Source organism: Bubalus kerabau, chromosome 4 (assembly GCF_029407905.1).
Source record: "Bubalus kerabau isolate K-KA32 ecotype Philippines breed swamp buffalo chromosome 4, PCC_UOA_SB_1v2, whole genome shotgun sequence".
NCBI lineage: Eukaryota > Metazoa > Chordata > Mammalia > Artiodactyla > Bovidae > Bubalus > Bubalus kerabau.
The window spans coordinates 91,218,963-91,246,816 of record NC_073627.1 but is presented as its reverse complement, the minus strand read 5'-3'; the positions used below and the strand labels follow the sequence as shown (position 1 = coordinate 91,246,816).

General features: G+C 38.6%; 1 protein-coding gene and 1 non-coding gene across 2 annotated transcripts in view; one reads left to right on the top strand and one right to left on the bottom strand.

Annotated features, from left to right (window-relative positions):
* ADAMTSL1 (ADAMTS like 1) overlaps positions 1-27,854 on the top strand; it is a 1,145,195-nt gene that overhangs the window by 744,038 nt on the left and 373,303 nt on the right. The window contains exon 7 of the mRNA XM_055577966.1: positions 24,503-24,739. Within this exon, the coding sequence (XP_055433941.1) occupies positions 24,503-24,739 (237 nt within the window). The remainder of the gene's footprint in view (positions 1-24,502; positions 24,740-27,854) is intronic.
* On the bottom strand, positions 9,505-9,576 carry TRNAW-CCA (transfer RNA tryptophan (anticodon CCA)). Its single transcript has one exon. It is a non-coding gene; the product is annotated as a tRNA-Trp (tRNA).

Sequence of the window (27,854 nt, the reverse complement as noted above, 5' to 3'; positions counted from 1 at the left end):
TGGCACAGTACTGCTTGATAGACTTTTAAAGGAAAGAAAATCCTTCATCAGTCAACTGATGAAGAGGTTTGAAGGCTGAGTCTATCATTTTCTGTAGTGTCAGGACTTGTTAGATAAGCAGAGAATAGCTGCTCTGAGCACCATTTTCCAGAAAGCCCCAAAACCTTGGGCAAACATCTTTGACCTCTATGTGCCACAATCTTCCTTATTGAAAGTGACTAGGACATTGATCATACACCTCAAGAGGGTCCTGGCAAAATCATAGACTTATAGGATGGTAGAATTAGGAAGAAACTCATATACTGTGGGCATCTGACATGTGCCAGGCATGGTGCTCATGACTTTCCATTCCATAATTCTTTTAATTCTCACAACCACCTTGAAAAGTAAACATTCTGATTTTACAGATAAATTAGTTTGACTGTTTAAAGAGATGAAGTACTTTATCTAGGTCACACTAGGATTGCGGCTGTGTGTTTTGAATAATGCCAAAGCCTATCATACAAGAGAGTATACAGATGATCTAGACTAACACATTTAGCAAATAACAAAACCAAAATACAAAGAGTTTAAAAGCTCAAACATTTTTCCAACATGCTTTTTCTTTTAAGAAAACATACTCAACGAAGTTTACTATAGCAATTATCATCCTTTAAGGCTAGAAGTGTATGAACTGCTAAGAATTTTCAATGTGCAAATTCAATACAGCAGAAAAGGCAAACCCAAAAATGCTTGTTGAAAACATACCAAATTCCCTCCCCTTTGAGCTTCTCTGCCTGTCAAGAGGATATTAATTTATTGAGCCAATACTCCTTAAAATCTACTTTCCCAAGTCCCAGTTTCTGAATTGCATAAGATGTATGTTGGCCCCTGGTGACCCAGATAGAAGCTTGAAGCGGGAATTTGACAGTGACTTAAGAAAGAAATTACTACTGCGGCTCATCCATTGGCAGAGTGCCCCATGGAATGAAACGAAACAAGCTGCCATGCATAGATTGCTAAGCCTGCAAGTACTTGTCTATGCTCAGCCTGGTTTTCATGAGACTAGATATGGTAAGCAGCAGCAAATCTTCCTATTAATACCAAGTTGGGCTGAAACTCAAGCAGTATAGATTCTTACATGCTTTTTCCTCCCAGAGATCACTCAGAGACCTTTGTGCTGAGTCCAGTGAACTAGGGTCTTATTTTATTAGTTTTTTCTCTTATGTATGCCATTGTCCTAGGAATCTTCTTCGTGTGCCTTTCTTTGCATTTTAACCATTCTCCTCCTTTTCAAAGGAAACTGTGAAATTTAGGAAGGTTATCTTTCAGGTCCAGCTATATTTTCCTTTATCATCTTGCTGTGAAGAGAAGGCTGCACATGGTTCTTAGAGTCTGTCTGCTTTGGGTTTCAGATCCAGTTGAGAGTTTTGAGTGAAATATGATCATCACAGAAAGAAGAGCAAAGAGGCATTCTTTAGATTTCTTTTCTTTTGGATCTCAGGGGGCAAATATGCTTCAGAACTCATTTAGCACCAATATCCCAGCCTCCTTTTCCCAAGCTATCTTTTATTACAAAACCTTCTTCCCTCCCAAAACAGCAGTTTTAAAATGATGTATCACTACATTTCACAGAGGGTAATTTGTAACTTTTTAATTTTTATTTTTCTTTCTTTAAAATATTGCTGGGAGTTTTTGTTTTGTTTTGTTTTGCTTTGAATTGTTATGGAAGTAATTCAGATCTCTCAATCCTTTATAGGGCTATAGTTGGTAAAACAATTTTCTAATGAATTTCAGTGGCACCACCTTGATATCTTTCCTGGGAGATTAAGGCTAAAGTGTTAGGTTTCTAGGTACATCACCCCTAATTCATCTGGAAGAGCTCTGTTACATCTACTTTATTGATTAGCATCCTGAATAAGATTCTTTCGGGGCAAGAATTGTTCTGCATAAAACAAAAAAGAGTACAAAAATTCCTACTTTATAGCATCCCTTCTAGATTCTGCCTGATTATTTATAGGGAAGAAAATTCTCCATGTTCCATATTTTTTGTGCAATGCTAATTGCCAGAAGGTTGTTTCTTATAATAAGGCAATTCATACTTTCTAATTACTATTTGATTCAAGAGATATTTCTTGACTGTGTGAAAGGCAATGCACTGGGAGTAAATGGAGCTGAAAAGATAGATATGAGACAATTTCTACTCTCAAATGTTTGTTTTGAAATTGGAAGCAGAAAAACCAAAAAGACTCAAATACAGATATTTCTAATCCAATGTAGAATAAGTGAAGTTGTAAAAGAAAAGTATGAGGAAAGAGCTAAGAGGACTTCTAATCAATCTGTTATTCCCTCTATTCCAAGACAAGCAGCAGTATCGGATAAAATCTAAAGTGATAAAACAACGACACAGCCAGGTTCAAGAGCAAGACCAAAATGTCCATGAATCAAAAATGAAGCAAAAAAGCAAGATGGTGGACAGGGCTGATATCAATGGCTTTTTGGCTCCGTGCCTGGAAGTAAGTAAAGATTAGCAGTAGTTCAACTCCTGTGGGGTAACAGGAAGTAAACTTATTTTATAGAATAAGGGGCACTGAAGCCAAGTTGAGAACTCCATGTCAGGAGTTTGGAGGGCATGTCTGTGTGGAGAGAAATTAAAGAATTAAATATGTATGTGTATGTATGTGTGTGTGTGTGTGTGTGTGTGTGTGTATATATATATATATATATATATATATATAAAATGCAAATAATATATATATATTACGACTTACTGCTTTGGGTGAGAGCCTTATTTGAATCTGTGAGTCCAGAGAGACTGTTGGACATCACAAACTATACTTACCAGACTATAGCTCTGTGACTAGACTTGAAATTTCCTCATTACAGATTAAAGCCCAAAATCCAAGTATTGAGATTCTAAACTGGGGACTGTGTGAACCACATGGAGATAATCACAAAACTCTTAGAAGATACAGAGAGGAAAAAAAGAAAAGCTAAATCTTTCCATTAAAAATAAGCCTATAAGAAAAATTCCAAAGTATATACAAGAAACACAATACCAAAAAAGCCATCAAAATTAACACTCACTCCAGATAAAAGTATCTGAAACAGTTTGACAAAGACTATAAAATGGGTACAGTTGATCCTCATTATTTGTGGGTTGCAGTCATTGTGAATTCACCAGTTTTCAACTGTCCATCCATCCTCAGTTGTTCGCTGACAAGAGCAGAGCAATCCAGATTTTCAGTTGCCAAGGAGCATGTTCCCAACTGAGGCAGAACAAGATGAGATGCTGTCTATATTTTTCAGCTCTCAGACTGTAAATAGGTGTTCCTTTCTATTTAGTCTATTTAATGCCAAGTATTTCCCACCTTTGTGCTTTTTTTTTTGTTGGTGATATAGCTCTTTAAAATAACCCCAGCCACAGTGCTGAAGTGTGCCTGATGTTTCTAGGTTCAGAAAGCCTGGTTAAGTGCTTATGGAGGAAATGAGTGTTAGATAACTTTAATCAGTTATCAGAGTGCTGTCAGCTATGAATTCAGTGTTAATGAATCATCATTGTATTTTAATTAAGAAGTCTTTAAATAGAAGCACATAAAGCAAAGCTTCATTATTGCTCTGTTGGCTAAAGTGTTGTGACCATAAACAGAACCAACTGTATTCCTCCTAGGAGTAATGGTTCACAATTCACTAATTCATTGTTTGTGTCAACTTTGTAGAACATAACTACCACAAATGGTAAGAATTGGCTGAGCTTCCCTGGTAGCTCAGCTGGTAAAGAATCCACCTGTAATGTGGGAGACCTGGGTTTGATCTCTGGGTTGGGAAGATCCCGTGGAGGAGGGCATGGCAACCCACTCTAGTATTCTTGTGTGGAGAATCCCCATGGACAGAGTAGCCTGGCAGAGCCCATGGGATCACAAAAAGTCAGACACTACTGAGCGACTAGGCACAGCAGAGTGTGTTGAAAAGAAACTTGTTGAGACATAGCTACTAAAAATAGTGAATGAGAGAGGAAAACTAGATGGAAATGAAATAATATATAGATGGATAAACAAAAGACTATTAAAAATTTTTCAATAAAACAGCGTAGTCACTGAACCAAAATCTTGAGAGATAAATTGGTCACAAAGAGAAAAGAAATGAATTTAAAGATAGCAGTTAGAAATTTATCTGAAATACAGCTCAGAATTCCAGAGAAACATGACATGAAAGAGCCATTAAGAGAAAGACAGTGAATAAAAGCTTCCAACATGCATGTAAAAGGAGTTTCCAAAGAAGAGAATGGAGGTAAAAACATTTAGAATATCCCAGAAAGAAAAAACAGAGACATGTGTTCTGAGACTAGAATTGCAATGAAAGTGTTGAGCAGAAAAAATAAAAATATACACCCAAATATAACATAGTCCAGTATCAGAAGAATAGTCCATCATTAAAGAGGAAAATATTAAGAGCTATCAGAGAAACAACAGATGACCCACAAAAGAATGAAAATTAAATTAATGGCAGAAACTCTTAATCATAAGAGTCTGAAAGGTAATGAGCTGAATATCTTCAAAGTGGTTCCAGAAAGTAGCTGTCACTGTAGAATTTGGTACCTTCATCTATCAACGAAGAGTATAGGCAAAGGGACTTCCCTGTTAGTCCAGTGGTTAAGAATCTGCCTTAAGATACCACATGCCTTGAAGAGCTAAGCCCGTGTGCACAGCTCCTGAGCCAACACACCACAACTAGAGAATCTGTGTGCTGCGAAGATCCCACATGACCCAGCCAAGATCCCATGTGCCACGACTAATATCCAATGCAGCCAAATAAATAAGTTTTTTTAAACAGTATATATAAAATCAAATCATGTTCTTATGTACAAAGACAAGAGAATTTACCCACAGACTTTCACTAAAATAATTAATGCAGGATGTGTTTCAGAAAGAAAAAGTTCAACCCCCAAAACAGGTGGGCATGGAAGAAAACAGTGATGAGCCCAAAGTGGTGTGACAGTGTCTTGTCTATGCACACACATTACATTGCTATTGTGCCCTAATATTCCTGGTTCTCCTTTTCTAATGAACATATGGGAGGAGTGAACTTTTCTAATCCCTTGAAGTTAGGCATGACCATATGAGTAGCTTTGGCCACTGAAATGTGATTTGGAGTGAGTATATTACTTTCAGGATGAAAAATCAAGGATCAGTTTAATATTCTGTATGCTCCGTTCCTCCTTGTAGTACTGACCAAGGAGACTGTGTTCTGAAACTTTCCTTCTCAAAGGGTGGTTTGGGGACCAGCAGCATCAGCATTTGCTGGACTCCCATTAGAACTGGAGAATCAGGTTCTGTCTCAGGCTGAAGGGTCAGAATCTTAACTTTAACACAGTCCCCAGATGACTCATATGTACATTAAAGTTTGAGAAGCCCTGTTCTATCAGATAGTATTGGCTTGGTCAAAAAACATTCATTTGATATTGTAGAAAAACCTAAATGACCTTTTTTTGATCAACCTAATACATCCTCTGTCAGCCTGGGTTACTCAGTTACCCTATAGATAACAACTGCTCTGGAGAGTCAGAGAGTGCTTGAGTAAAAAATGAATTTTGTGCCATTGAACCAGAGGTTTGCATTTTTAGAGTCATCTGGCATATCCTGACAGCTGTAGTCAGTGTAATCTGCTATGTTGTTGTTGTTCAGCCGCTCAGGCATGTCCAACTCTTTGCATTCCCATGGACTGCAGCGTGCCAGGCTTCTCTGTCCTTCACCATCTCACAGAGTTTGCTCAAACTCATGTCCATTGAGTCAGTGATGCCATCCAACCATCTCATCCATCTCATTCTCTGTCATCCCCTTCTCCTTCTACCCTCAGTCTTTCCCAGCATCAGGGTCTTTTACAGTGAGTGAGCTTTTCATATCAGGTGGACAAGATACTGGAGCTTTGGTATCAGTCCTAACAATGAATATTCAGGGTTGATTTCCTTTAGGATTGATTCCTGGTTTGATCTTGCTGTCTCAAGAGTCCCTTCCAGCACCACAGTTCAAAAGCCTCAATTCTTCGGTGCTCAGCCTTCTTTATGGTCCAACTCTCACATCTGTACATGACTACTCACAAAACCATAGCTTTGACTATGATAGGCAGAATGGTCTCCCAAAGATATCCATGCCCTAATTCCTGGAATCTCTGAATATGCGTTATGTTACATAAGTGAAAAGGAATTTGCCAATGTGATTGAGGTTACAGACCTTTAGACAGGAAAAGTAGCCTGGATTATCCAGGTGGGCTGACTCTAATCATGTGGAGACTTAAAAGCAGACAGCTTTCTATAGCCAGAGGCAGAAGAAATTAGACTCCAAGCACAAGAAGGATTTCATGTGCTACTCATTACTGGCTCTGAGATAGAGGAAGTGACAGACAAGGACTAGAGAGAGACAGCCAGTAAGGAAAGAGGGACATCTGTCCCTCAATACCATATAACTGAACTTGGCCAACAACACGAATGAACTTGGAAGTGAACTCATATCCAGATTTCAGAAAGGAACTTTTCCCTTCCAACACTGTGACTTTGACCTTGTGAAGGAAAGTTGAGCCACCATGTACCTGGATTTCTGTTTTACAGAATTGTGAGATAATCAACTCTTGTTTCAAACACCTAAATTTATGGTAATTTGTTAAGACAGCAAATAGAAAATGAATACAGTCAATAAAGCAACTGTTGACCATTAACTTTTGTTTTTATTTCATGGTTGTGTGTTACTAGAATTTCAGTATTTAGCATGTATTAAAATCCTTCCTTCCTTCAAGAAGATGATAGAGACATGAAATAAAGTTAGATTTTCAGAAACTTTAAATTGAATGTATATTTAAAAAATAAAATACCTGTTAATAGAAGTATAATCACTAGTTTCCAAATTAGGAGAAGAAACACTGGAAAATAGAATCTTACTAATAGAAATTAGAGAAAAAATTTTAAAAGACAGTAAACAAATACAAAAAAAAAAAACTAGTGCTTCTTCAAACTTTACAAGGTAATGCCAAAGTTTTCTACAGTGATTTCTTCAATTCACACCCCCACCAGAATTGTATATGTTTTTGTTCCATATCCTTGCCAATGCTTGTATTATATGTCTTTTTAATTTGTGTCTAATCTTATGGGTATATTTCTGGAATACACACAGCTTGGATATATATATTTTTAACATAGCATCTGGTTTTGGTTTGCTAATATTTTGTTTAAGACTTTTGCATCTATGTTTATGAGTAATTTTCTTTCTTACACAATCCTTATCTGCTTTTGATAGAATGAATTGGGAAGTATTCTCTCTTTTCCTAGTCTTTAAAAGACAAGACTTTTAAATTGACAAGACTTTTTTTTAAATTGACAATTGACTTTTAAAAGACAAGATTTAAATTTTAATCTTGCAATTGTCTGTTCCTTACATGTTTATTAAACTTTGCATGTAAAATCAGGAGTGAATTTTTTTTTGTAAGAAGATTTTTAAAGTATTGTATTTCTTTAATACAATACAATATTGTATTTCTTTAATAATTTCTGATTGTATTTCTTTAAAGGCATGCTAAATATAGCATAATGGGCAAGAGAATGAACTTTGGAGCTAAGTTATCTAGATTCAACCTCAACTTTGATGTATTAGCTATGTAAAAGTCATTGAACTGCACTGTGCCTCAGTTTACTTATCTGTAAAATGGGGCACATATTGTTGTGAGGATTAAAGGAGTTGAAATACATAAACAGTGTAGGAGAGTGCCTGATATATAGTCAATTCTATGTACACATTTACTTTTATTGTGTTATTTTTGTTCTTGAATCATTTCTTTTTTCTTGAATAATTTTTTTTCTGAGATGGGTTTTCAAATTTATTGGCTTAAAGCTGGCTGTTTTTTCTGTTACTATCTTTTTAACTTTGTCTCAGGGGGAGCTGCCTCCCTTAGCCTGTTGATAAGGAGTTGTCAAAGAAGGAAACTAGGAAGTGATGATGATGTTGTTGTTGTTTACTCATTCAGTCGTGTCTGACTCTTTGTAGCCCCATGGACTGCAGCACTCCAGGCCTCTCTGTCCCTCACCATCTCCCAAAGTTTGTCCAAGTTCATGTCCATTGCATCAGTGATGCTATCCAGCCATCTTATCTTCTGATGCCCTCTTCTGCTTCAGCCCTCAATCTTTCCCAGCATCAGGGACTTTTCCAATAAGTCAGATGTTCACATCAGATGACCAAAATACTGGAGTTTCAACTTCAGCATCAGTCCTTCAACAAGTATTCAGGGTTGATTTCCCACATGCTTGACTGATATGATCTCCTTGCTGTCCAAGGGATTCTCAAAAGTCTTCTCCAGCACCATAGTTCGAAGCCATTGATTCTTTGGTGCTCCGCCTTGTTTACAGGCCAGCTCTCACAACTGTACATGACCACTGGAGAGAAAAAGAAAATAGAAAGTGACACTCAAGCTTTAAGGACTAAGCCAGGTGAAAACAGGGAGGCCATATTGGATAATGTCAGCCAAAGCAGCAAAGCCTTGAGGGGATAATAGATATTCTGATAGAAAGTGTGGGGTGGTTGAGGAGAAGCAGGAAGATCTGAGGCTACAGAACAGGCGAAGCTAGGTCAGCTCCCTGCAGAAAGCTGCTGAGACATCTGTTGTGTTGTCACAGCATACAGAAGAGAGAACACAGACTGAGCTTCTGCACTACTGAGGGCATTCGGGGGAGAAACAGTTTCAGCAGCCCCTTTCCTTCAGTCCTTTTCCAGGTTCAGCCTTATCAGTTCAGTTCAGTTCAGTCACTCAGTTGTGTCCGACTCTTTGTGACCCCATGAATCGCAGCACGCCAGGCCTCCCTGTCCATCACCATCTCCCAGAGTTCACTCAGACTCACGTCCATTGAGTCGGTGATACCATCCAGCCATCTCATCCTCTGTCGTCCCCTTTTCCTCCTGCCCCCAATCCCTCCCAGCATCAGAGATTTTTCCAATGAGTCAACTCTTCACATGAGGTGGTCAAAGTACTGGAGTTTCAGCTTTAGCATCAGTCTTTCCAATGAATATTCAGGACTGATTTCCTTCAGAATGGACTGGTTGGATCTCCTTGCAGTCCAAGGGCCTCTCAAGAGTCTTCTCCAACACCACAGTTCAAAAGCATCAACTCTTCGGTGCTCAGCTTTCTTCACAGTCCAACTCTCACATCCATACATGACTACTGGAAAAACCATAGCCTTGACTAAACGGACCTTTGTTGGCAAAGTAATGTCTCTGCTTTTGAATATGTTATCTAGGTTGATCATAATTTTTCTTCCAAGGAGTAAGCATCTTTTAATTTCATGGCCGCAGTCACCATCTGCAGTGATTTTGGAGCCCAAAAAGATAAAGTCTGACACTGTTTCCACTGTTGAAGGTGAAGGTGAAGTCGCTCAGTCATGTCCGACTCTTTGTGACCCCGTGAACTGTACCCTACCATGCTTCTCCATCCATGGGAATCTCCAGGCAAGAATACTGGAGTGGGTTACCATTTCCTTCTCCAGGGATCTTCCCGACCCAGGGATTGAACCTGGGTCTCCTGCATTGGAGGCAGACGCTTTAACCTCTGAGCCACCAGGGAAGCCCAACAGTTTCCACTGTTAGGGAGACCAAATAAAAGGGAGGTCACTTCTGTTCAAAACATCCTCCAGTTTTGAATTATCTACCCTTCTCCCCATAATTCTACCCTTAAAACAAAAATTTGATTTATGGTCTCAACGTCTATCTTCCGCCTTTAAATGGTGAGCATCATTAAGCCAGAGAATATATCAGACCTTTCGGTATAGCCTAGTGCTTACCTAGTGTCTCCATGCTTTGCGAATACATGAAATTAACAGCTATTGGGAGTGACTGTAATTCATCTAAATCTGACTGTAGATAACTTGAGTCAGTTTGTTTTCCTCTTCCATCTTCCCTAGGACAGTTGAAATGGAAGTTTTTAGAGGAAGAGGAGAAGAAAATCAACTTGGGAACCTAGTGCTCTTCAGCCCTCTGAGCTGAGGGCTATGGGCTCAGAGGCTATGCTTTAAGTTTTAGAGGACAATCTGAAAATACTAGGCTTCAGGGGTTGGTCAGGAAATATATTCCTCTAATTCTTTTTTGGTTTCTTAAAATATGTCCATAGTCCAAGATCAACAAACCTAAGCATGAGCACAGATGAACACAGTTGAGTGTTGTCATCCATTAAACTTATAACCCAGTAAATTTGGCACAAATCTATTATTTGATTAGACTCATATGTTAAGACATTCATTCAAGTCCCTTTAATTAAAATTACATTTAAACAACTAAATAAAGTAGTTCTAGAGGCAGCAAGGCAATGGGGAAGGCAAAGCTAGATGAAACAAGTACTGTCTCAGGCTCCTCTGAAGCCCCCAGGAGCTATGTAATTCTCCCCTCCATGGGATTGATAATAATAGTAATTTGTTGTTGTTGTTCCTTGTTGTTCAATTGCCAAGGCATGTCTGACTCTTTGTGACCCCGTGGATTGCAACATGCCAGGCATCCCTGTCCCTCACCATCTATCAGAATTTGCCCAAGTTCATGTACATTGACTTGGTGCTGTCATCCAATCATCTCATCTCCTGACACCCTCTTCTCCTTCTGCCTTCAATCTTTCCCAGCATCAGAGTCTTTTCCAATGAGTCTGCTGTTCACATCAGGTGGCCAAAGTATTGAAGCTTCAGCTTCAGCATCAGTCTTTCCAAAAAAGTATTCAGAGTTGATTTACTTTAAGATTGACTGCTTTGATCTCCTTGCTGTCCAAGGGACTCTCAAGAATAATACCTTACATTTATTGAGTGTTTATTATGTGTCAATATTGATTTAAATATTTTACTGCTACTAATTCATGTAGGTCCCATTTGTGTGCAAAGCCACCATATGACAGTACCAGTCACCCTTATGCAAAGGTGTATATTGAGATCCTTCGGAGAGACAGGCTTTTTGGGCAGTTTTTAGAAACTGACACCTTTCCCTATGTTCTGTAAAGAGTGCCCAGCAGTCCAATTTATAGCTGCAAATTAGGAAGCTGGTAAGAAAAGCATTAAAGGATCAGTGATGGACCCATCCTCTCCTGCAGGGTGAAGAGATCTCAGATGTGGAAGAGCTAAGATCAGTGACAGCACGTAGGTCCTAGGCTGCTAGGAGTGGGGACAATAAGGACATTTAGAAAGAGAACAACAAACTAAGAAGCGTGAGCACATATGAACAAAGTTGAATGTTGTCAACGAGTAAACTTAACATAGTAAATTTGGCCCAGGGTATTATTTGATTAGACTCATATGTTAAGACACTTGTTTAGGTCCCTTTAATTAAGAAAGAGAGCAAAAAATTGCTAGGTCCCACTTGACCACAGTAAAAGGAAGAGTAAACTCCTCTGTATAAGGGAAGCTTTTACTCCACCCTACAGCAAACCTATGGTGGGAGAGGTCTCCCTTCCCGCCAGGACCACTGCCTGACACCAACTGAAAAAAAACTCCGCATCCTGCTTCCTTTACTTTCTCCTTTGTTCTGATTCCACGGCTATTCGATTTTCTAAGGTAATCCCATTTTCCATGATTTTCCTGTTTTCTCTGGTGTTGCCATGTATGTATTAGTCACTCAGTCATGTCTGACTCTTTGCGACCCCATGAACTGTAGCCCGCCAAGCTCCTCTGTCCATGGAATTCTCCAGTCAAGAATATTGGAGTGAGTAACCATTCCATTCTCCAGGGGATCTTCCTAACCCAGGGATTGAACCCAGCTCTCCTGAATTGCAGGCAGATTCTTTACCATCTGAGCCATAAGTATCCTCAAATTTATCAAGCATGAATTCTAACGTTTGGTATAGAAAGTATTGTCACCTTATCCATGATGAAGCTTCTAGCCAACTGAGGATACTTCTTTTAAAGGATCAGTTTATATAGTAAATCATGAATTTGGGTTTCTAGAACTGGAATTCTGATCTAGAAGTTGGAAAGAGACAAGGGAAGGAAGAGAAAGAAAGTCATTAAACTCTTGATCATCTTATCCATGGGAATTCTACTCTTTCCCCTCATTTCACAGACTGTAAGGAAAGACCCAGCTAATATTCACTGGTACCATGGACCATCTAAGGACATCTGATTTCCTCTCTTTGGAATATATGATACAAGAGAGCATCTTGTCTCTTGCCAGGATTTCTTGTATTCTCATAATCAGAGTTAGAACCTACCATCCAAAGAGGAATCTGGCTGAGAAGAGGCGCTATTCCATTCAACTGATAGGAGAAGAGAGATCTGTCTCTTCTACCTGTGGATCTGGAACATTTTCCAAATTGGGAAGCAGCTCCGCTCCTAATATAAACTTGAGTGAACTGACTGGATAAGAATTCAAATAGCAGGTTGATGTCAGCTTTGTACAAACTAACATAGGAACCTTAAATTGTGTGCTAGAAAAACTTACCTAAAGAGTGCCTAGAAGTATTTCAAGTACTCAAGTACAGAGGTATTTCAAGAAGTATTCATGGTACTGTATTACATAGCTCCAAAAAAGAACTTTGGTTAGATACAGTGCCAGGAAAACAGACAGCTGTCAGGATTCAGTGATAACTGAAAAAAGCTAAGCTTGCAGGCAACACTGGACACTTTGTTATATAGACTGGGAGGTAGAGAACAGAAGAGAATAGTCTCTGAATTGTCTAATGTGTGCCCCCTGTCCAAAAGTGGAGCATGACTGTGAAACCTTTTCTAAGTTGAAATGGCATAAAATGAATAAGCATTTACCTCAGGACACATCTCGCTAACAGATGCACAGAATACAGATAAAGCATGGACGCTCACAGTCACAGTCAAATATAGGCTTGATGCTCAGTGTAGTTCCCTGGAAAAGACAGTGCCACTTCCTGCTTGGAGTGGGTGTCTAGACTCACTGCCAAATAAACACTGAACGCTATTTTCGCTTTTCACCTTTTCTCGTAAAAGCAAAAAATCCTCTTCAGGTTTCTTTTAGTTAGCGAAAACAGAGGCAACAGAGGATGAGATGGTGGATGGCATCACTGACCCCATGAACATGAATATGAGCAAACCCAGGGAGATAGTGAAGGACGGGGAAACCTAGAGTGGTGCTGCAGTTCATGGGGTTGCAAAGAGTCGGAGATGACTTAGCAACTAAACAACATATGTACCATCTTTTATAAAAGCAAAATGACGTAAAGCAAACTTTGGATCAGTAGGGTATACCTTTATTTATCTTTGAATTGCTCTGGATGGAATCTTTTTCCAGTTTTCTTTAAGCAACTGGCATAAACACCAGAAGACAACTTCAGTCTTCTGCCTTCATATTTGCTCTTTGGTCATGCATCAAGCTTTATTACCTTTCAGTTCAGGTCAATTCAGTCACTCAGTCATGTCCGACTCTTTGCAACCCCAAGGACTGCACCACGCCAGGTTTCCCTGTCCATCATCAAGTTTCTCAAACTCATGTCCATCGAGTCATCGATGCCATTCAACCATCTCATCCTCGGTCGTCCCCTCTCCTCCTGCCTTCGATCTTTTCCAGTATCAGGGTCTTTTCCAATGAGTCACTTTTTTTGCATCAGGTGGCCAAAGTGTTGGAGCTTCAGCTTCAGTCCTTCCAGTGAATATTCAGGACTGACTTCCTTTAGGATTGACTGGTTTCCACTTATAAATAGAAACATAATGAACTTCTGTACAACAGGCCCCAGTAGTTGTAACAGCTTAAGTATTTACATGCTAAAATGTTTCCTTTATAGGAGTCTTTCCTCTAACCCTACTCTCCACCACAAATATTTTGGTAAATACACTCTGAAAACAAACAAGAAAAAACTTGTAGACTTGTAGGCCTTTAAAATGAAATTGTATGCCATGTTCCAAGAATGATTACTGATGATCACTTTAAATATGTTAATTTGGGGAGAGAGGAGAGTATTTATTTTAGACAAAATATAGTGAAAAGTTAGAAAAGCTGATTTAAGAAAAGATAGTAATAAATTGGAGCTATTTCAGAGAAAGGGACTAAAAATAATAAAAGCCCTCAAGGAATGAATATTTTCAAAACTGAGAGAATTTAAGAGTCTAATATGACAAACAAAAACCAGTCCTACAAATACCTCTAGGAAACTGGATTCCAAAAGTCTATATTGCTCAAAAGAGGGGAAAAGGAAAAATGCACAATAAAAGCTACCCATGGGGAGAAAAAAATCTGAACTTTAAAAATGAAATGTTTGAAATGTTTTTACTTAGTTCAGCTCTCAAATGCCTAGAGACATTAAAAACTAGCCAAGCAGAGCATTTGTTTTCAGATAATAAGCTCTAATCGAGTAACTAGGGTGGGGTTAATGATTTATTATGTCATACATTTTGACTCTCTTATGTCTGGACCAGGATAAACACATTTGGAGTAGTTTAGAACTGTTTAATATACCTGTAACCAGCATTCACTTAAGTGGGCTCAGAGTAGGACAGACCCAAAGCTTGAATAAGCTCAAGAGTTCCATATTAGTTTATAGAATCACAAATCGGTAAAGATATTATTGGGTCCGAACCTGATCCATAGTATGGTGTTAAAATGGATAATGATTAATTTTCATAGGCACTGATTTCCTATACGTTCTTTTCCAGAAGCATTGATGGTTTGGCAGGAAAATAAGAAAATCTGTAAGTCTTTTATACCAGGAAAAAAGAGAACAAACCAAAGGACTCTTAAATGCGTCACGTATACATGAAAACATAGTATCCCAAGGATGTCTCTTGGTTTTTTCAAATAGGAAGAAGAATGAGCCAAGAGTGGCCTTTTCCTACTGTGGCACCACCCTCCAAAATCGACCCCATTTTCTGTTCTTTGCACTCATAGTGATGTGTTTGATATTTAAATATTATGTGCTTGAAATATAATAGAATTGTCTGCATACAGACTGTCTAGACAGGGCAGGGACTATGTCTGTTAAATTTCATTTTTCATAGCAGCTAGCAGTCTTGAACAAATAAATACTTTTGATGATGATGTTGATGTGAGTATAATAAGCAGGTGGCCAAAATGGGGGGATAAAGTTTGATATCTTAACATTAGTGCTCTATAGTGCATGCCTGTAACACTGAGTGCTATATAAAATTTATAAATGTCCAGCTATTTATGGAATAAGAAATTATTTCACCACATTTCATGTTTCTTAATATTGCCTTGTTAAATTTGTTTACATGGAGAAGGAAATATCCGTCTGCCTATTCAGAAAATAAGCAAGAATTCCTACTCACTTTTCCTCCTGTCTGAAATGAAAAGTATTTTTATAGATCTGTATTTTAAAGAAGAAAAAACAGATTATTCAACAAGGTTTTGTAAGATTCCCTGACTAGGAAGCTATCAAGATTTAGATTTCCTTCAAGATTTTAAGAAAACAGAATAGGATTTTCTACGATGAAAGACATGTGTTTCATTTAATCAATGTGTTAGTCATTCATTCTAAAAAATATTTGAGTACTGGTACATAACACCAAGAAAGCCATATAGTCAAGGGTCTTCATCCTCCTGGAGCTCATACATTAGTGGAAAGGAAGAGACCAAAATAAAATATAAGTAGGCATAATAAATTATGCGATGTACTTGAAGGTCATTAAGTGTGATGGGGGAAAAAAGAAAAGTTGAGAGGATAAAAAGTAGTGGGAATTGCAATTTTGCTTAGAAAAGTCAGGGTAGGTCTCACTGAGAAGGTAATATTTGAGCAAAGACTTGATAGAGGTTGAGGTTAATTAGACACTTGGAATCTGAGCAAAGAAAATTCCAGGCAACAGCGAATGTGTCGTGTAATAAGTGTATTCTCGGAGCGTTCAAGGTGTAATGGGAATCCAGTGTGGCTGGAGCCTAGGGAAAAAGGAAGACAATATGAGATGATGGGGCCAGACCCTTACCTCTGTCTGTGATGAGGGTTTTGGCTTTTAATCTGAGTGAAGACCATTACAGTATCATAGCAGAGTATGACACAATCTGCTTTCTGCTTTAATAAGATCATTCTGGCTGCTCTGACAGCAGTCTCTTGGAGAGCAACAGTGGTAGAAGGAAGATCAGTGAGGAGACTATTTAATAATGCTAGAAAGACATGATGGTGGCTTGGCTGAGATTGTGGTCAGCTTTTGTATACTTCTGTGGATAGAACCAGCCTTTCCTGACAGATTAGATGTGGGAGTCAAGGATTATTCCAAGGCAGTGGTTCTCAAAGTGTGGTCACTAAATCAACAAAATATCAGCATCACTGGAGAACCTGTTAAAAACATAAATTCTTTTACCCCCTCCTCCCCTCCAAATCTATTGACTCAGAAATTCTGGAGGGTGGAGCTCTAATAATCTGAGTTTTTAAAATTTACTTATCTATTTCAGAGAAGGCATTAGCACCCCACTCCAGTACTCTTGCCTAGAAAATCCCATGGGCGGAGGAGTCTGGTAGGCCGCAGTCCATGGGGTCGCAAAGAGTCGGACACGACTGAGCGACTTCACTTTCACTTTTCACTTTCATGCATTGGAGAAGGAAATGGCAACCCACTCCATCTACGGGGTCGCACAGAGTTGGACACGACCGAAGTGACTTAGCGGTAGCAGTAGCAGCAGTCATCTATTTATTTATTTATTTTTGGCTTCACCACGTGGCATGTGAGATCCTAGTTCCCAGACCAGGGATTGCATTTCCCTGAAGTGGGAAGCATAGAGTCCCAACCACTGAGCTACCAGGGAAGTCACTAATCTGGCATTTTGATCAAGCCTTCCAAATGATTCTAATGTACACTCAAATGTAAGAACCACTGCTCTAAGATATGGGGCCTGTAAAGGATGGAGTCGACATTGACTGGTATAATAAAGGCTGAAGAGGAAACAGGTTTGGGGGTGGGGGGCGAGGGGAATCTGGGATTTGGCTTTGGACATGAATTTGTGATGTCTTAGACATGCAGGTGGTGAGGAAGCAGTTGTATATATGAGTCTGGCATTGGAAACTCATATATACAGGAGAGGGGAGTCTGAGTTGGAAATAGAAACTGAAACATTAATTATGTTTCTGAGCACAAAATATCATATTAGATTGGATAGCATCAGTGGATAATTACTGTTTAGTAGTTTTAGCTTAACTTCAAGTAAAAGAGACAGAAAGCCAAGTAATACAGCCAAATGTATTTTTAAGGAAAGGTGTCTGCTTAAGGGTGCTAAGAGATTTGAGAACTTAAACGGGTATATTTTTCTGAACTTCCATCTATTTTATGTAGAGGAATCTTTTACAGTAATTTTTTTCCCATTTTACCATCTGTACATTGAATTTTCCTAATGTTTTCAGGGTAAAACTCAGAACTACTAAAATTTTTCTAAAGTCATCAAGTAGTTGATGAATTTCTATATACCTTTTCATCATAGAGTAGCAATCCAAAATTTCTAGAGGATAGCATGGTGGTGGTGGTTTAGTCGCTAAGTCATGTGCGACTCTTGTGATCCCATGGACTGTAGCCTGCCAAGCTCTTCTGTCCATGGGATTCTCCAGGCAAGAATACTGGAGTGGGTTGCCATTTCCTTCTCCAGGGGATCTTCCCAACCCAGGAATCAAATCCAGGTCTCCTGCATTGCAGGCAGATTCTTTACCCACTGAGCTATGATGGAAGTCCAAAGGATAGGGGAGATGCCTTATTAAGCAATGATAGTTTTCTTGCACAGTATCTTTTCTGGAGGGTAAGTGATTAGGGCAGGATGGAGGGAAGATCCAATATTCTGAGGAATATTTCAAGGTAGGGGATTGCAGTGAGAAGGATCAATTTCTTCAGTTATTAAGTCCATGTAGTCACCTGCAATATAATTTCCAGGATTTTCTTGATACTTTCAGGTATAAATATTGACTTTATGAATAACAAGCTTCCCTGGTGGCTCAGATGGTAAAGAATCTGCCTGCAATGCAAGAGATCCGGGTTCAATCCCTGGGCCGTAAAGATCCCCTGGAGAAGGGAATGGCAACCCACTCCAGTATCCTTGCCTGGAGAAATCCCATGGGCAGAAGAGCCTGGCCGGCTACACTCCATGGGGTCGTGAAGAGTTGGACACAACTGAGCAACTAACACTTTCTTTCACTTATATATAATACCATGGAATCAGAATATGGCATTTATATCATGCCACTCATGTAATACTTTAAATTAAACAGCAACATTAGCAGAAAAGGCCAACCACCGAATATTTAAGGATAGAGGCAAAACAGAAGGCTATCCCTCAGGAAGGTAAATGTCATCTTTAAAAAGAGAAAAAATAAAAAGTCATGTTTTTCCTGACCCTAAATCTGTAGTCTGTATATTTTTTTCAAAACCATTTTAAAGGCCTTTCTGATGTTGCCACCTTAGCTCCTGCTCTGTAATCATCCACATTTCGCCCAGTGAATCAACCCTGGGAAGCCTTACCCTGTCTTGTCCCACAGGGTAATATGATCCACCTGTCATCAACAGGGGACATCTGGGATCCATCTTATCTTCCCCACTGGCTAGTTGATTAACCAGAAAATGTTTTGAATTGAATTTATATATGGCAGAACTCCACGGACTTTATGAATTATAATGGAAGCACATTAAAGGTCAGTTTGTATTTTTGTGCTTTTAAAGAAAAAAAAAACCCTGATGTGGTTAGAATTGAGTGCTTAAAACTTGGAGTGAAAAATATATTAAGTGGCTAAATGCAGTGATTCATGGGATCATCCGACTATGTTAAATAAAATATTTTTCTTTCAGGGTGAGGAAGTTCTAGCTCAGTAGCCTGACACAGTTGCCAACATTCAGGCATTATAGTTAATGGGAAAGGCCAAAAAATGTGTTCTTCTGCATTCTCCCACTCTATTCTACTGGATGGTGTCTCTATTTGAAAGCTGGTAGTCCAGAGCATCCTTTCCACACCATGCTTTTTGCCAGGTTCTTGGTGAGGGATATATTTAGTTCAAATAGCTACTAGACTTCAGCAATTTTGTCTTCATCATTACTACCTATGAGATATTTCAAAGATAATGCCCAGGATAGGATGTCAAAGCAGTTAGGGCATCAGTTTCTAAATCTGACTTTTAGGAGGATCGGAAATTATAGTGGTTTCATGGATCAAACTATAATTCAGAACTAAAAATGATGTACATGATGAATCTCTATACAAGTCAGAGTTATTTTGTTGTAATTATTATTATGATACTATGGGACAAGAAACCATGATGACTTTGCTTGAGTTTCCACTCCTGCAGCTGGGTGATTCCAGATGCTTCAGGGGTTCAGTGAATGTCTTGAACTATGCTTGAGATGTTTTGGGTTCAACAAAAGAAGCTTTTGCCAAATCTTTCTTCCCTTAATTTTTAAACATGTGTATTTCAAGGGAAATTTGATTCATATGTTTCTGATTCATTTACACTTAAATCATCAAAATGTTATTTTGTAAGAGCTATTTGATGTCCAAGAAGCTTTCTGAACCTGTTTTATAAATCCTCTTAAGTCCTTTTTCTTAAAACAGGAAGTTGCATTTTGCCAAGTACAAATAAACTCAAACGTTAAAAAGGTTCAAGTTCAGTTTCCAATTCTGAACTCCAGGTTTTAAGCGCATTCGCAATTTAGCAAAATATATTTTCCCACCCCACAGAAGTAGGGGCAGGAGGAAAGACCGTAGCGATTAAAGTGAGTAAAGGTGTTCACAAATATTATTATTCTCAGAGATATTTCTCTAGTTGTGAAAGTTTATAAAACCTGTAGCAGGTGTTCTTGGAGCTAGTAGATATGGGTGAATTGAGAACATGAACATCTGTCTGCTTGTTGATTTTCTGTGATATGTTTAAATATGTCTACTTTTGTCACAGAAAAGAAAACCTAGAAGTCTTAATAATTTAACTTCACTTTTTAAAATTTTACCTTTGACTGACTTTCACACTTATTTATTTTAGTAAAGATGGGAACACTCAGGACATTTTGTTGAGCAAGAGGGATTCATAAGACTCTATAGTTTTATGTCTGTACTAAGGTGATGTAACTGCAATTTTAAAATGTAATTGACATTCTTTTCTTAAAATTGGATAAATGCATAAAAGTATCTCAGTTTTATATTAAGAGGTCTCTTAACTATATATTACCCTTATTACTTAATGCAGAGGTGATAGAATCTGAACTTGAAATCCCCTTATGGCTGATTCACATTCATTTATTAAAAGAAAGTAAGAGCAGTTATAATGGGGTTGGGGACCACTCTAAACAGCTTGCTTGATGTTCCACTTTATCAGTATTTCTTCTATTCAGTCCAGTTGAGTCGCTCAGTCATGTCCGAGTCTTTGCAACCCCATGGACCACAACACACCAGGCCTCCCTGTCCATCATCAACTCCCAGAGTTTACTCAAATTCATATCCATTGAGTCAGTGATGCCATCCAACCATCTAATCCTCTGTCGTCCCCTTCTCCTCCTGCCCTCAATCTTTCCCAGCATCAGGGTCTTTTCAAAAGTCAGCTCTTTGTATCAGGTGGCTAAAGTATTGGCATTTTAGCTTTAACATCAGTCCTTCCAGTGAGCACTCAGGACTGATCTCCTTTAGGATGGACTGGTTGGATCTCTTTGCAGTCCAAGGGACTCTCAAGAGTCTTCTCCTACACCACAATTCAAAGGCATCAATTCTTAGGTGCTCAGCTTTCTTTATAGTCCAAGTCTCACATTCATAGATGACTACTGGAAAAACCATAGCATTGACTAGACAGACCTTTGTTGGCAAAATAATGTCTCTGCTTCTTAATATGTTGTCTAGGTTGGTCATAACTTTCCTTCCAAGGAGTAAGCATCTTTTAATTTCATGGCTGCAGTCACCATCTGCAGTGATTTTGGAGCCCCCCAAAAAATAATCTGCCACTGTTTCCACTGTTTCCCCATCTATTTCCCATGAAGTGATGGGACCAGATGCAATGATCTTAGTTTTCTGAATGTTGAGCTTTAAGTCAACTTTTCACTCTCCTATTTCACTTTCATCAAAAGGCTCTTTAGTTCCTCTTCACTTTCTGCCATAAGGATGGTGTCATCTGCATATCTGAGGTTATTGATATTTCTCCTGGAAATCTTGATTCCAGCTTGTGCTTCATCCAGCCCAGCGTTTCTCATGATGTACTCTGCATATAAGTTAAATAAGCAGGGTGACAATATACAGTCTTGACATACTCCTTTCCCAATTTGGAACCAGTCTGTTGTCCCATGTCCAGTTCTAACTGTTGCTTTCTGACCTGCATATAGGTTTCTCAAGAGGCAGGTTCGGTGGTCTGGTATTCCCATCTCTTTCAGAATTATCCACAGTTTATTGTGATCCACACAGTCAAAGGCTTTGGCATAGTCAATAAAGCAGAAACAGATGTTTTTCTGGAACTCTCTTCTTTTTTCTATGATCCAGCGGATATTGGCAATTTGATCTCTGATTCCTCTGCCTTTTCTAAATCCAGCTTGAACATCTGGAAGTTCACGGTTCATGTATTGCTGAAGCCTGGCTTGGAGAATTTTGAGTATTACTTTGCTAGCGTGTGAGATGACTGCAATTGTGCAGTAGTTTGAGCATTCTTTGGCATTCCCTTTCTTTGGGATTGGAATGAAAACTGACCTTTTCCAGTCCTGTGGCCACTGCTGAGTTTTCCAAATTTGCTGCCATATCGAGTGCAGCACTTTCACAGCATCATCTTTCAGGATTTGAAATAGCTCAACTGGAATTCCATCACCTCCACTAGCTTTGTTCGTAGTGTTGCTTCCTAAGTCCCACTTGACTTCACATTCTAGGATGTCTGGCTCTAGGTGAGTGATCACACCATCGTGATTATCTGGGTCATGAAGATCTCTTTTATACAGTTCTTCTGTGTATTGTTGCCACCTCTTCTGAATATCTTCTGCTTCTGTTAGGTCCATACCATTTCTGTCCTTTATCAAGCCCATCTTTGCATGAAATGTTCCCTTGGTATCTCTAATTTTTTTGAAGAGATCTCTAGTCTTTCCCATTTTATTGTTTTCCTCTATTTCTTTGCACTGATCACCAAGGAAGGCTTTCTTATATCTCTCCTTGCTATTCTTTGGAACTCTGCATTCAAATGGGCATATCTTTCCTTCTCTCCTTTGCTTTTCGCTTCTCTTCTTCTCACAGCTATTTGGAAGGCCTCCCCAGACAGCCATTTTGCTTTTTTGCATTTCTTTTTCTTGGGGATGGTCTTGATCCCTGTCTCCTGTACAATGTCACGAACCTCCGTCCATAGTTCATCAGTCACTCTATCAGATCTAGTCCCTTAAATCTATTTCTCACTTCCGCTGTATAATTGTAAGGGATTTGATTTAGGTTATACCTGGATGATCTAGTGGTTTTCCCCACTTTCTTCAATTTAAGTTTGAATTTGGCAAAAGTTGTTCATGATCTGAGCCACAGTCCGCTCCTGGCCTTGTTTTTGCTGACTGTATAGAGCTTCTCCAACTTTGGCTGCAAAGAATATAATCAATCTCATTTCAGTGTTGACCATCTGGTGATGTCCATGTGTAGAGTTTTCTCTTGTGTTGTTGGTAGAGGGTGTTTGTTATTTCCAGTGCGTTCTCTTGGCAAAACTCTTAGCCTTTGCCCTGCTTCATTCTGTACTCCAAGGTCAAATTTGCCTGTTACTCCAGGTGTTTCTTGACTTCCTATTATTGCATTCCAGTCCCCTATAATGAAAAGAACATCTTTTTTAGGTGTTAGTCCGTCCACAGACCACATTTCTTCTATACTGCAGAGTAATTAAGTGATTCTTAGAGTGACAGGTATTATGCAACTGAAAATGCTTTACTTAAAAATTATTAATTACACTCTCAGTTCAACCATGGAAGCCACCCATACAGCAGCCACCTGGGAAATATGTTAATTTTTTAAAGCTGATTTTATTAAACTTGCTAAACAAGGGGGAAGAGCACCTTGACATTCTGTAATTTCTCAAGTGGGTAATTTAGGGAAGAAGATGTGCAGAGTTTGGGGGTCATAGTTAGTCATGGGGTTGTTTCAGGATGGAAGCTAATTAATGAAGTCTAGTTGGAGAATGGTAGGATTTGTAAACTGGGCAAGTTGTGATATTGTCTTTGGAACATAAGTTCATGAATAATAAATATTAAATTAGTTTATGCTCTTATCTTGGAATACATGGGTCTGAAAGGAGCTGGTATTAAAACATTTAAGTTTAGAGAACTTGTGCTACATCATACAATCTACTGTTTTGTGACTTATAGCGTAGGATTGCAGATTGTGGATTTTGTTTTATTTCTCGCAACTGATTACCTATCACAACAAAGTACGACACACACATACTGACTTGTTTAATGACCATTAACTTTTTTTCATACAATATTCATAATCACTTAAGCCTTATTGAGTACTTATGTATCTGTAAAATACAATAAAAATTATCTTTTTTCTTTAATTCTATATCTTATTCACTCTCAAAATGTATATGATACTAACAATGAAATGCCTTTCAGAATTTATATTGTATTTTGAGCTAATTTAATATCATCTGAAATAAGTCTTTAGTTGTTTACACCCAGTTTGGCCTAGAAAGATGTTATGCCTTCTGAAATATTAGACCCTTATATGCTGCTTAGTAGTAATGAGCACTAGTGGTAAAGAACCCACTTGCCAACACAGGAGATGTAAGAGACGTGGGTTTGATCCCTGGATTGGGAACATCCCCTGGAGGAGGGCATGGCAACCCACTCCAGTGTTCTTGCCTGAGAATCCCATGGACGGAGGAGCCCAGTGGGCTGGCTATAGCTCATACGGTAGGAAAGATTTAGACACAACTGAAGCAACTTTGAAGAAGGCAATGGCACCCCGCTCCAGTACTCTTGCCTGGAAAATCCCATGGATGGAGGAGCCTGGTAGGCTGTAGTCCATGGGGTCGCACAGAGTCGGAGACGACTGAAGCGACTTAGCAGCAGCAGCAGAAGTAACTTAGCATGCTTGCAGTAACACTGAAATTTGAGAAAAGAGATAGTGTTCATTTTGTAAAATAACACAATGCAATTCTCCCAATGCTTATTTACATGTAAATAGATTTTCAGAGGAAAAAACCTTGTTAAAGAGAACTCTTAAAAAGGATAACGAAGTAATCAGGTGTTGGCTCTGCTAAAGTATCTATCTGCAATGCAGAAGACACAGCTTTGATCCCTGGGTCAGGAAGATCCCCAGGAGTAGGAAATGACAGCCCATTTCAGTATTCTTGCCTGGAAAATCCCCTGGACAATGGAGCCTGGTGGGCTAGTATCCATCAGATCTATTTCAAGCTGGTTTCTTTCCCATTTTACTTCTATCTGAAAATATACTTCAAGCTGATGACTTTCTCAAATTTCTACATTTTGAGAGCCAAATAATCATATGACCTTTCAGATGGTATGAGAGGATCCATCTGTAGTGATAGAACATTTACTTTGTTTCCTATGACTTGGAGCATTCTTCTGCTCTAGGTTTCTGTTTGAGCTTTTCTTTTAACCTATGCTTCTCCCACTCTTCTTTTTCTTCTCCAGGACTGTCCGCCAGAAGCAGGTGATTTCCGAGCACAACAGTGCTCAGCTCATAATGATGTCAAATACCATGGCCAGTTTTATGAATGGCTTCCTGTGTCTAATGACCCTGACAACCCATGTTCCCTCAAGTGTCAGGCCAAAGGAACAGCCCTGGTTGTTGAACTTGCACCTAAAGTCTTAGATGGGACTCGTTGCTACACAGAATCTTTGGATATGTGCATCAGTGGTTTGTGCCAAGTAAGTGCCAGCTTCTTTGCATTCTATTTTTCTGGAGGGATTTATGTCAATAGCTTTTGTGTAGTCCTGCTATCTGAATAAGTGTTACTTTTTCTAGAGTTGATAAATGATGACCCATTGGAAAATTGAGGTTCAACATCAGTTAAAACTTTAAGAGCTTTATTTTATGTTAAGGAAAAGTGAGCTAGAGTTTTTCTTTCCTGATGTCTCACTTGAATATAGAAGAATAAAATTTCTTCAATATTTTGTATCACTTTTGTACTAGATTTTGAAGTTACCTCTACTTTGGTTGTTCCTGAAATAATGGTGTGTGTGTGTGCACGCGCACGCATGTGCGTGTATGTGTATCTGTATTTGGAGGCATCAACTTTCATTAACTTGTAGCTTCAGAGTTTCTTAGGTAAGATTTCTTCTAAAATCTCCAAGTATACTGTAGGAGAATTTGTTGTTTCTTTATCATGACTACAATTTTATTGAAAATTTAGACAACTGTAGGAAAAGGCATGCCAGTGCCAACTTTCAGGTCGAAATTTCAGCCAGAAAAATCTTTTAAATGGAGATAGCAAAGAGGTTTGATTTTTGGTGTAAATTTATCAATGTTTACTTTAGTGGAGGAAGTGGGGGAGGTGCTTATCTGGAGGCTCAGCAGTAAAAAATTGCAGGAGACACAGAATCAGTCTCTGGGTTGGGAAGATCCCCTGGAGAAGGAAATGGCAACCCACTCCAGTATTCTTGCCTGGAGAATCCCATGGACAGAGGAGCCTGGCAGACTACAGTCCATGGGGCTGCAAAGAGTCGGACATGACTTAGCGACTAAACTCCAAAGACTTTAGTGGGGAGTTAGTCAGATGAGGGAAAGTTAGTATGTTTGCTGTCTTGATTTCAAAGTCTATGCTTTGGATTAGGATGACAAGCCAAGTTTCAGGAACAAGCAGTTGCTACAGTGTCCTCTGTGCTATGCTTCACCATATAATGTTATATTTCACAAAGTAGACATTTTGAGAATCTTTGCCTCTCCCATGAAGACACTGTTTGAAATTTTTATGTCTTCAGAATTTCAGATATAACAATTAGCAGTATAAGAATAAACTTAAAATGTGTTTCAGTAATTTGTTGTTTCAAACTCACGTTTCTTTAAAACCTAACTCTAGACATAAAAGGAGTAACTATAGTGCAAATGACAACAAAAGATATGAGATGCCCTACAAGGTTCTGTGTATGTGAGAGGGACACAGACATATTAAGCCTTCATGAGGTCTGGAATCATAAGGCAGGGAAATTGTGGCAAGTCCAAGCACTTCTTAGGTAACAAGATGGAGTGATATTTACATATCCGAAGGTTTCATGTGAATTTCAGATATGAATTTGAATATAGAATCTTACTGCTTTAAAGCTGGGAAAAGCCCAAGAGGTGATCTAATCAACAACCTAAAAAGCGGTATGTTTGAATATCATTTGTGATATTTGGTGTTAGTTTCTTGCTCTAATACTCTCAGTTTCTGTTGAGATGGAATTATGAAAGATGCAAAAGCTTTGGGAATGATAGAATTGTAAACCAAATAGATACAGAAAAGGGATTGTGTTGTTTGGGAATGGCAACTAATAATAATAGTTTCTTTTGTATGTATACTGTTTGAACAAAACAAGACAGTTTTCCATTTTGTCAGTGAGAAAAAATGAGGGACCAGAAAGTTTGTGTGACTTTCTGCAAGTTTTATGGTTGGTCATGGCAGAAATTTCAGGTCCCTTGATATCTAGTCCAAAGTTGTATGTACTATATTACACTGATGAATGAACCAAAATAAACAAGATAGGCTGGCAAATTAGGTTTCATTTGTTTTTGTTGCATAGAAATTCAGTAGGGCCTCTTGCTTTCCAGATTAATCCTGCCAACTGGCTTCATGTATGTTGGCAAATGAAGCAACAGTAAATATGCCTCCCCAACTTAGATTCTTAAAAGTGTGACATGTTAGATTTGGGGGCAAATGTAAATTACAGAATATCTGAAAAGAATGGTGACTTATACATGGAAATTGTAATCGGTTATTATTCTTTTCTTCCTTTACTTGTCTTGTTAGAGGCAATAGTAGGGTAAAGGAGTTAGTAAAGTTCAGATTGTATCTAGGTACTAGTAAGTACCAGAATATCCCCAGCTACACAGTAAGAAGCGAGAAAGGTATTTGGGGAGTAAATCATGGTGGCTTGAATGGTAGACAGGATTATGGTCAACAGTGGGTGGCGAAGAAAGAGTTTTGGTGGAAAATAGACAATCCAAGCTCTTTTTAGAAAGTTGAGTATAGCTACAGTTATAGGATGCTCAAAGTGGACCACTTACAGGACCCTGAAAGTAAGGAGACCAACTGAAAAAGAGACTCTTAGAGCAGCCAAGGTGAAAAAAAGCATGAACCTGGACCAGGTCAGTGACAGCAGGAACAGAAAGGAAACAATGCCTAAAACCAGGAAGAAGTTTTCATTTTGACCATGATAAGAGCAGGGGAATAGATTTTTATAAACAAAAAGAAATACATCAAATTAATTGTGCTCAGGGAATCAAAAACTACCGCTTTTATTACGAATTTATAAGGGATATCATTTTGGATCCTTGTTACCACTACCATAATAGCCTATGTGTTTTCATGATTAAAACCTACTTGCAAAAAAAAAAAAAAACCTACTTGCATTTTATAAAAAGGAGGGAAGAAATAGAAAGAGACCCCAATAAGAGAAGAATATGATAGAAGCTAACAATCTATAAATGTGTGGATAACAATCCTAAAAATGTGCATAACTTTGCAGATAAAAATTGTAACATTATCTCTTGGTGGGGAAGACCCCTGCAGAAGGGAATGGCAATGCACTCCAGTATTTTTGCCTGGGAATTCCCATAGACAGAGAAGTCTATTCGGTCACATAGAGTCAGATACAACTGAGCAATTAACACACACACAACATTGTCAAAATGATGAAATAATTGTTTATCTACCAAAAAAATGATGATAGAGAAATAAAGATGGAATACTTAAATGCAGTATATACACTAATAATGAGAAAACAGAAAGAGAAATTAAGGAAACAATTCCATTCACCATTGCAATGGAAAGAATAAAATACTTAG